General features: G+C 44.8%; 1 protein-coding gene across 1 annotated transcript; it reads right to left on the bottom strand.

Moving 5' to 3' along the window:
- Positions 1-1,658: 1,658 nt before the first annotated feature.
- pdcd7 (programmed cell death 7) lies at positions 1,659-7,461 on the bottom strand. The gene is made up of 5 exons (XM_028578684.1): positions 6,144-7,461; positions 5,533-5,671; positions 4,861-5,091; positions 4,457-4,544; positions 1,659-2,010 (listed from the first exon to the last, which is right to left on the bottom strand). The coding sequence occupies exons 1-5, from the start codon at positions 7,293-7,295 to the stop codon at positions 1,863-1,865; spliced, it is 1,758 nt and encodes a 585-aa protein (XP_028434485.1). The 5' UTR covers positions 7,296-7,461; the 3' UTR covers positions 1,659-1,862.
- Between the last annotated feature and the right edge of the window lie 3,542 nt (positions 7,462-11,003).

Consider the following 11,003-nt stretch of genomic DNA (forward strand, 5'->3'; position numbering starts at 1 on the left):
CTACCGTACGCCCGCATAGGACAGCAAGGGCGAGGCCGCTGCGCTGCACTTGGGTCAGGGTTGCGTATCTTTTTGGGCCAGGCCTGGTAGAGGCATTGCCATATATAAAATCGACCAACAGATCCCGTTGCTCTGAACGGAGACCAGTGAAGGATATTAGAAGCACTTTTCCGGTGATTGCTGAGCAGCCTCCAACTGAGCTCGAAGACGTAGATGTGAAGTGAACGTGTCTGAAAGTTGTAAGTCTTCTGGTAGCTGTGCCAAGAGAAATCTCAATCATTCCGAATCTCGCAGAGACGGAGAGTGTAGATATATGTAAGGAGATGACATAGGCACAGGCTAATTATTGCTAACATGCTAGTTAACATTAGTAATAAAACTTAAAACGTTAATGTGAGTCGAAACTGCCTGCGAGCTTCTCCTGTACTATACGGTAATTCCTCTACTATGCGACAGTGAGTCGCGTGGTTATGACACAATCGTTAGCCTATTTTTACAAAAACGTCTGCTACGGAGCCATAACGTGGGGTACAAGGTAATGGAGCCTTTTATACATTGTCGTCTTTCTTTAGAAATAAAAAATGGACAAACAGGGTCTTTAAACGCTTCAGATGTAAAGTTATTCGCTGTCAAAGTGACGTCAAAATGAATGGCAGTCAATGGAATGGTAACGGGAAGTGATGGCTTGTTGGCATCAAAATGGCGCCATAGGAGGTACGCGTTCCGAGGCGAAGCTTACCCCCTTGGGTAGAGGTTACCAGAGACACATCCCCAATCATCCACGCCATACAGCACACAGCACTTCGGACGAAGCCACAGGGAGTGCATCGACTCGGAGATGGAGGTCTATGTTGGGCAGTGTTTCAGATTAGGTAGATCATTAAGGTGGCGCCCACAGCTCCCCACCATCCCATACCGTATTCGCGAGAGGGATAAAAAGGCGCACAGAAAACATAAACCATGAAAAAATTATATACAACCCCGCCAAATCACAGACACGTTGTTTCGCACAGGACTAATATTATCATAGGACCTTTGTGTTTGGCGAAATATGGTAGGTCATTTGCGAGGGAATTTTTTATTTTACAAATTAAAAGACATGGGCGAGTCACACAGGATTAAGATCAGAGACAACCTCTGTATTCATCTAGAGATCACCAGGTAATACTAGTCCTGTGTGAATAGGGCTTTGAATAAAGTTGTAAATGTACATTCAGAAAACTCCATAAACAGTAAACAATTGGTGGATTTTAAATGTATCATTGCTACTTACAAAATAACACCACAAAGTACTTTCTAAAAGGAAATGAAGCCAACCTGAAGCTATGCTGTTCATGTGAGATTCAATAAAAGCATATCAACCAGAACAGAAAGAGAATGAACATTATTTATCACCATCCTGTTTTTAAAACCGAAATCTGCCTTTTAGATACCTTTTTACAAGAGTACGTCACTACATGATTGACGTGGATAGCAGGGGTGGAGCCCCAAATCTTTTAGGGTTTTAAAATAATTGCAACATTTTCCAACTTTCTTCTCTCTGACTGGACCGGCAAATCAATGGAGCAGTACTTTGTTTTTGACCGTTTCTCCCCAACTGCAGATCTGATCTGACCTAGTCTTCATTTATTAGATCTGACATAAAAGAGTCTGACAGCTCCAAGACAATAACACATCACATGTTTATTATCTCATTTTCTTATTCAAGTTCAACAGAGGGTTTGGAACAAACAAACTAATATCAACTTTTCTGTTCATTAAAGTCTTATTTCCAGGTCTTCTTCAGCTGGCTTTCTCCTTACAGCTGTGTGCCAGCTGCTGGCTGTTGTCACAGTCACTCGGAGTGGGCCGTGCCACTTGGATCAAAGTGGGCCGTGTCCCTCGGAGTGGGCGGTGTGCAGAGCAGAGGCCCAGGCTTGGTCTGATGGGTCCTTGGGCAGAACCCAACCCTGAGGAACCGGAGAACCGTCTGGATGATCCGCAGGAACCACAAAAGCATCCCACTGTCGCCTGAAAAAAAGAACACACGACCAGTTATTATGTCCTCCTCCAGGTCATGTGATTAGCAGCATGGTAGCAGCAGTGTTGACTAAAGGATTAGTTTCAGGCTCCTGGTGTTGGTCATGCTGCTCGGTCCGCTCTCCATCTAAAAAGAGAGACGGGATACTCAATGGTATCGCTTTATCTATCAAACTACCACACTACCTTACAGAATTTCTCTGGTACTCAGAGGACCATTATCAGACTCGCTCTGCTGACTGGCCTTCACTTCATGTTCGACCCCTGGAACAAATTACTGCACTTTCTTAAAATCAACTCACTTGTGCCTATTGGACAATTTAGAAATCTGATTTTGGACCAACCTTCTACTTGTAATTGCTTTACATAGTTGTATTTCTTTTGCATCCCAAATATCCTAATTTATTTTAAGATAATTTTTTGGGGCTTTTCACTTTATTTAGACAGTGACAGTGGATAGACATGAGAGGGGGGAGAGAGATGGGGGATGACAGGCGGCTTTTCCCTTTATTTAGACAGTGACAGACATGAAAGGGGGAGACATGAAAGGGGGAGAGAGATGAGGGATGACACGCAGCAAAGGACAGCAGGTCGGATTCGAACCTGCGCTGCCGCAGGACTCAGCCAACAAGGGGCGAACGCTCTTACTGGGTGAGCTAGAGGCCGCCCCCCTAATTTATTTATCAAATAATTGTTCCAATTCAAAAAGGTTTTAGTGTCTGTGTTCTTATGATGGTGTGGCTTCCTTTTCTGTGTTTGTAACTCGACGTCATTGTAAATCAGGGCCGCCCCTTGATGATCTGTTGAGTATGAATAAAGGTTGAATTCATTTGTTAGTGTGGTCAATGCCCCATCTGCCAACATGGAGGGGCGTGGCTTATGACCTATACTGCAGCAAAGCCCGTCTACGGATAGCCTTTTCACTCCCTGTTCATCCCCATTGTACCTAATGTGGTTGCAGTTCCACCAGAGTTCCACTGGAGGTGATGGCAGGTGAGTGCAAAATGAATGGGTCTCTAGACGGCTATATTTGTCTCTTTTGCCTGATTGCCGATGAGAAATCTCAGATGTGATTGTACTTTTTGCAAGTTCATCATGGATTATAGGTCGAAAGTTGAATGAACGAGTACTTAGGTCCTTTTGATTTCTTACAGGTTGAGTCGTTGTTGCCCATAACATGCTAGCATTCTGCTAATGAACGCTGATTGGTCAGTGAAGGACTGATTACGACCAGAGATCCCGCTTGACAGCATCTGAAGCGGAACCAGAACGTCAGAGTGAATATTTCGGCGTGGTCTTTAAAACATCAGCAGACCTCTTTCTAGCATGTGTATTGACAGGGAGAGCCCAACCTGTTAGCGGTGTTGTCGATGCCTCAAGAGAAAAAAGGAAGTGACTCAGAGCTTGCCTTAAAGCAGTATATCTATCCAATGACGTCATTGAAATTTTAAAAGGCTTTTTAGAACAAAAACACTTATTATTGTATTTTCTTTGCCTCCCCTTTCGAATGCAACATTCAAATTACTAGACAAAAAATTATATCCTGAGAAAAGTTTTGGAGGGTTATAGCTCCATAGACCACCATTCATTCTGCACTCGCCCGTAAGCGCCCTATAGTGGAACCAGAGTGGAACTGCAACCAGTTCAGACGCGGGAAGTATCCAGAGAGTGGAACTTCTTCCCTTATTAGAAATTCTTTGACTGCAGCCAGCGTAATGCTAGCTTCACTTCTTCGGTTTATACCCTTCACAATAAAAGCCCAACTTAAAGTCTGTGGAAAGCCGCGTAAGCTGCAGCGGGCTACAGGCGTCTATCTGGAAACTAAAACCTCGCCTGCTGGATACTAACGATACAACCAAACTCATTTCCCTGGAGTCAACGAGCACGAGCAGATATCACTGTGTACGTTTGTCACACTCACTTGTAAGATCAATAACGTCACCCAAAGTAAAATTGCTTTATAACCCGCAGAGGCCTAAGCAAGGGACTATTAGGGACGCCTGTTTAAATTACTACTGTAGCAGGACTCTGAGTTCTCTGGCTGTTAGATACTTTAAATAAAAACTAAGACACTGAAAGAGTAGGTTTACAAAAGAACTTGGATCGTTTTTACTGTTTAAGTTTACATTTGGTCCACCAAAAAAAAAAAAAAAAAAAAAAAAAAAAAAAAAAAGTACTTTGGCCACCAGATTTAGGGGCTCGGTGCCAGTGTTTAAACTAATTAGCGTCTAACCCTATTCAGTCATTAAAAAAAGGCAAGTCATGCCATTTTTCCCCCACATGTGTTCCCACATGATTTTATTTAGTTACAGAAGGAAAGCAGAAGCACTGATGAATCGAGCCCTTTCTGGGAATTGTTGCTCTGTCCTGTTTGGGCTACCGTAACACTGTCTTATGATTGTTATTATGCCACAGTGAAGCGAAGATGAAAACCAACCTGATATGTAGCAGAGCGTGCAGAGAGCGCTCGGCCTCGGTGTAATACTGTCTGAAGGGCTGCAGCACAGAGTCGGCAGGAAGCTCATCTGAGAAACAAACAATATAAAACACACGTGTATAAAAACACACACACACACACACACACACACACACACACACACGTGTAAAACACACACACACATGTGTAAAACACACACACACACACGTGTAAAACACACACACACACACACACACACACACACACACACACACACACACACACACACACACACACACACACACACACACACACACACACACACACACACACACACACACACACACACACACACACACACACACACACACACACACACACACACACACACACACACACACGGGATTGAATCATACTGCTGTTACCTCCAAACAGCATGGCGTCCGCTCTGCGTTTCCTCTGCAGCTGTCTCTCCCGCTCCTTCCTCCCTCGTTTCTCCTGCTCCCTCCTCCTCTCCTCCTCCTGCTCTCCCTCCAGCATCACCATCAGAGCCTTCTCCTCGGCCGAGTACACCGCTGTCCTCCTCTTCATCACAGCGCTCAGCTGCTGCAGGCGGCTGCTGAACGCCTCATCACAGGAACGCTCCGTCACGATACCTGCAGCACACACACACACACACACACACACACACACACACACACACACAGTTACACACACAGTTACACACACAGTTACACGCTTGCGCCGTCACCATACCTGCAACAATCTCTCACTCACACACACACACAATCACCATACCTGCAACAAACACACACACACACAGTTACAGGCTTGCGCCGTCACCATACCTGCAACAATCTCTCACTCACACACTCTCACGCACACACACACACACACACACACAATCACCATACCTGCAACAAACACACACACACAGTTACACGCTTGCGCCGTCACCATACCTGCAACAGACAACCAAACAAACACACAATGATGACATTATGAACTGACAGAGAGAGAGAGTGAGAGTGTGAGAGAGAGAGAGGAGAAGGATGAATCTAAACTTGCACTGGTGTGTTTTTCGCGGTCACTCTCACCTTTCCTTGACGCTGCCTCTTTCCTCAGTCTGCGCAGCTTCTCCAGAGACCTCAGGACTTCCTGCATCCTCTTCACGTCTGCCTGCTTCTTCCTCACCTCGCAGAGGACAGAGTCTGCAGCCAGCTTCAGCTCCAGCTCCTGAACACACACACACAAAAACACATTTGAGAAAAATGGGCTAATTTGAATGCTTTTACAATAATATTTGAATAAATATCCCCAGACATCAACTGTCAACAGTTACAAAAATAGGTACAAATGATGCTTTGCATGCCACAAACTTCCAGAACAGAGGCACAAACCTAATTTCTTAAAACCAGGGCAAAACCAAATCAAAACTATCTGCACGGTTAGATACAACTGCACGGGATTCTCTCCGTTTCAGTTGAATCACAAAAGTACAGTAAAATGTTAATCTCAATATGTCCGGAAGGAAGGCAGATGTAAGTGAGCAGACAGGAGGCCTAACTTTAGTGATACTAATGTTGCTCTGCGTCTGCAGGCTGTGGCAACCCTAGGATAACATGCGTGAGTTTGCTTTATATTTCTCCTGTGCCCGTGTAGACATAACATGAGTACATGTTGAATCGTCTGACACATCCGTACTAACCTTCTTCCTTTCTTCCACTAGGCGGATCTGCTGCATCCTCCATGTGTTTATGGCAGCCTCTTTGTCCGCGATGCGCTCCTCTCTCTCGGTCTGCTCCAGCTGGAGCTCCCTCCTGGCTCTGCGGAGCCGGGCCCTCCTCTTAGCAACACGGGATACTTTAGTTTTCCAGCTCTCTAAACACTCACTGGCACCGAGGACTGCCAGTCTGTCCTGTAGCTCTCTTTTCACCTGTAAAGCCTTTAAATAAGAGTTGGCCCAAACACACTCATTCTCCACGTTGTTCCTCAGAATTTCACAGGACTCTGCCAGCTGGGAGACAATGTGAGCTGCCCCGTACAGAGCCGCTCTCAGCTCCGCGACAGAGCTGCACGGGGCCGCTCTCTGCTCCGGGACAGAGCTGCACGGGGCCGCTCTCTGCTCCGGGACAGAGCTGCACGGGGCCGCTCTCTGCTCCGGGACAGAGCTGCACGGGGCCGCTCTCAGCTCCGCGACAGAGCTGCACGGAGCCGCTCTCTGCTCCGGGACGGAGCTGCACGGAGCCGCTCTCTGCTCCGGGACAGAGCTGTGGGGCGTCTTGTGCCGGGCCTGTAGGCTCTTGGAGTTTTGTTCTCTGTCTTGTAGGAAGCGTGCGAGCCACTGTTGATCCTGCCTCCTCTGAAGGACCGTTTCATCCTCAGGAATCCGGTCATCTTTACCCTGCGGAGGAAACCGAGCTCCACTCGCAGAGAAATCCTCATAGTGGTGCTGTTGTTTCTGACTACGGTCCGGGGCATAGCCCGTAGCCTGAGGACAGGGTCTTAGCTGCGGGGGAAACGCTCCCCTGCTGCTGTATATGTTTACCGGAGCGCTGGGCACCATGTTAGGGAAGTGTCCGGGCGGCGGACAGCCGAAAGGAGGCGGGGGTACGGAGGGGTCAAATCCATACGGAAGGGCCAAGCCGGGCCCTCCGAAACTTCCTCCTCCGGGAGACTGTGCTGGAAAATCGCACCTAAACCCATACGGGTGAGCGTCATACCCCTGGGAAGGAGTCCACGGGGGAGCAGTGTGGCCCGGCTGAGTACTGCTCGGCGGGGCTCTGTTCGCGCTGTAGCCGCCACTATAGACAGGAGGCGGCTGGGTGTCTGACGAGGCGGGCTGATACATGTTGTCCATGGCGCGTAAAAGACTACACCGAATCTACTGTTATGTACGATACTAAACAGCTTACTCTTTCTCTTAACTCTTCACAAGAGCATTGTTAAGCTACCGTCGTTTCTTCTTCTTCTTCTTCTTCTTCTTCTTCTTCATGGTTTATTGGCGGTTGGCAAACCAATTACAGGCGCATTACCGCCACCAACTGGACTGGAGTGTGAACGAGAGATAAATGCAGAAAAAACCAACGGAAAACAAATAAAAAACGGGATTCTCTTTACTATTCAATTTCTCTTAAAAACGTAATAATGTTATGACATGCCTTGGTTGCTGTTGTGGAGGCTTTCTCTCTGAAGTGTCTGTAAGGTGCTTTCTTTCTCTGGGTTTGGTATTATGTGTTCAACTGTTTCCATCTGGTTGAGTGTGTGCATTTTCCAGTTGGGTGTTTGCCTCTTTTATATCATGAATAATTGAGAATATGACCGATTCGGAGACGAGTGGTGATATTTTCTTCCCTACGTTTACAACCCACCTTCCTCCCGCTCCCATCACGGTCTATGACCCATAGACAGTATCAAGGCCGGTCTTTGACAGTATGATAATCATGATGATAACGGTTTTGTCGTTTCTTCGTTCTTCCTGTTTTCGGCAGCTTTTATAACTTAAGTACGTTACATCACCAACAACCAGCTGTGGCGGAAGATGGTAGCCTACTGCAGCACATCAAGGGGGTAAGCGATCATCCGGAAGGCGTAGCCTACCTCCTATGGGGAGATTCTAAGGCTAACAAGCCATCACCTGCATTCCATTGACTCCCATTCATTTTGGCGTCACTTTGACAGCGAATAACTTTACATCTGAATCATTTAAAGACTCTATTTGTCCATTGTTTATTTCTAAAGACAATGTATAAAAGGCTCCATATGGCCCCGTAGCAGGCATTCTTGTAAAAATACGCTAACGATTGTGTCATAACCACGCAACTTTCTGTCGCACAGTAGACAAATTACCGTATAGTCAGGAGAAGCTCGCAGGCAATCGGGGGGACGTGGAGGCATACAGTCAAGGGAGAAGCCCAAAGAGAGTCCATGAAAGCACCAGAACAAAATATTTCAGCAACGTTTTGATGGATTGGAAATATTTCGGTAAGCAAAATTCGGAATGATTCAGATTTCTGTCTTCTGGCAGCTACCAGAACGTTCAGACAGGCTATCCTAACCTTAACCACTCAAGGCCAATGCCTAACCCCAACCAAACGAGCTGCTTCGTAGGGCGGGCCTTTCCTAGAAGTTACTAGGGTTCCATACATTGACTGTAAAATGAACGGTCTATGGTTCCATAATAACGCACACATGTCTTACAGAACATTTCTCTATTTCAGAAACATTGATGCATCTGTAACTTTTTTTTGTGATTTTAGTGAAAGGTTTCTGTATTAGAATGGTGTAACTGGTGAGCAACTTCGAACTCAATTAGCTGGTGTCTACCCCAACCATTTTTAGTTAGGTCATTTAACTTTTTGTGGAAAAACATATATTTTTTATAATTATTATTCAGAGCATTATTATCCATCTTGAAATATGTCTGAGGAGATCTTTAAACTGCACCTCGAACAACTGTCACAGTGAAAAGCTGCTTACACACTTCAATAACACTTCAATTATAGTAAATACAATAAATATCATCAATCTGCTCTCACTGGCACCACAGAGAAATTTAAAGTCTATTAAACACTCAGCAGTCAGTAAAACCAGCAGACCAGGGACGATCACAGACATTTTGGGCGGCATGGGGCTCAAGGGGAGAAAACAAAGGCCTAATAGTTAATAAATAATTATTTATTAGAAATTGAAACTAAACGTTAAATATATTAACACAACTCTGACTACCTTAAGAACTTATTTTATTTCCCTTGCGCAATTGTTCAGTAGATTTAATAAATACTCAACAAAATAATCAGTTCACACAGAGACTTTTTAGTATTCACCAGGTTATTCACAAACAGCAAAGGAAACTATATGCATGTTTTCAATGCTACTAGTTTCAAATATATTTAGAATAAGTGACAGAACCAAGGAGAGGGAAATAGTTTAACTAATAATTTGTTTAATAATAAATAAATCATTTTAATTATTTTGGTGTTATTGGAATAAATAACACTTCAAATAATCTTTTTGAAAAATCTCACGCAGTCAGTCTGCTGTTTCCTCTTTCTCTGTTCCTCCGACAATGCTTTCCTAGCTTTCTGCTTCTTTTTTGCCGGCTCAGCCATGACGATAGTGTGGAAAAACTCCATCACTACCTTGTTCTTATAGCTAGCCGGTTCCTGTATGTGTGCAGTGCCTAAAGCAATTTGTTACATCGCGAGACCTGATATCATGCGATACTTCCTGACGCTGAGGCCGTAAGGGTTGTTTTTCCGCACACAGGCGCTAGGGGGAAGCGAGATGACCACCATTCAACCCGAAAAAAGTCATATAACCATTCCAATGACTCCAAAGCTGTTCAGTTAAGGTAAATAAAAAAAAAAAACGGCATAGTTCCCCTTTAAAGCAACACTAAAGAACTTTTCCCACTTCCCACTTCTTTTCCCACAAGGTTGGAAGCAAAATTGTCCATTACATTACATTATGCAAGTTTGCCAGATCGGGTAGCGGATCTGTAGTTCGAATGAACTGGACAACGTAATGTAATGGACAATTCCGCTTCTAACCTGTAGGGGGACGGAAGCGGGAAAAGTTCTTTAGTGTTGCTTTAATGCAGGACACTTTTTACACGTTGTGGTTAATTTAGAGATTTTTTGTCCATTTTGCTTCCATGTCTTCTTTTACTCTAATGGGAAAACAACTTCCACAATACACATTTAGATGGTATTTGTTTAGGCTGCATCTTGTAGGAAATATTTTGTGGAAAATGTGTGTAGAAATCATGAGTGTCTTCGTTCTCTCCTCTTCCTGACAACCTGTGAGAGAAAAGCCATCTGACCTGATAAGTTTGAAAGGGAGTAGCTCTTCCTGAGTATCAATGAGAGGACTATCTGACTCTATATTAAAGGGAGCACCAGGCCGGGTATAATAATTGAGCTGATTAAAAAGACTCTCAGATCGGGGGGAGCAGAGAGCGAAGCCACTGTGTGATCTGTATTTTGCAAATAACTGAAAGGTAAGATTCAGGTCATAGGATGATTTTGGCTCACATCACTCCTAGGTCAGCAGAAAAGATAAGACACACAGATGTGTCAGTAATATGAACATCATAAAACAATTTGTAGATCTAATTTGTAGATCTAAGACAGTAATGAACTGCTGTTTGGCCTAGGAGTGGGGAGAATCAATGTGTTTCATGCATGGCGTGAACATCGCGGAAGGGGCCGAAGGACCGGACAGCAGAGCCAAGAAGACCTGGACTATATCCAACCGATAACAGCACCAACAAGCATGGGCAGAGAAAATGTATAAGAGTACGAGGGTCTGGGTAGCGGGCACGAGTTCCCGGGGAGACTGTCTGTTGGTAGGGCGAGGGAGATGGTCTTGATGGAGAACTGCCTCCATATGCATATATATTTACTTGCAATATCATTTCACTAAAGCTTGTTATATTTTAACTAAGCAAATCCTGAGTTTTATTTCTGATCTACCAGTCAACCGACACTTAAATCTTAAAGGTGTGAGGTGTAGTGACCTTAATTGGAGTCAGATTTCGTCTGGCCTTTTTGGGCCAGACTAGAAA

This window comes from Perca flavescens, chromosome 1, assembly GCF_004354835.1.
Source record: "Perca flavescens isolate YP-PL-M2 chromosome 1, PFLA_1.0, whole genome shotgun sequence".
Classification (NCBI taxonomy): Eukaryota; Metazoa; Chordata; class Actinopteri; order Perciformes; family Percidae; genus Perca; species Perca flavescens.

Bases quoted from the DNA above. Each gene is read 5' to 3' on its own strand.
- pdcd7 (XM_028578684.1), bottom strand. From the start codon at position 7,295: ATGGACAACATGTATCAGCCCGCCTCGTCAGACACCCAGCCGCCTCCT. The intron at 5,092-5,532 runs GTGAGAGTGACC...TGTGTGCTGCAG, and splicing joins AGAGGCAGCGTCAAGGAAAG to GTATCGTGACGGAGCGTTCC. The intron at 2,011-4,456 runs GTTGGTTTTCAT...TCTTTTTTTCAG, and splicing joins CACGCTCTGCTACATATCAG to GCGACAGTGGGATGCTTTTG.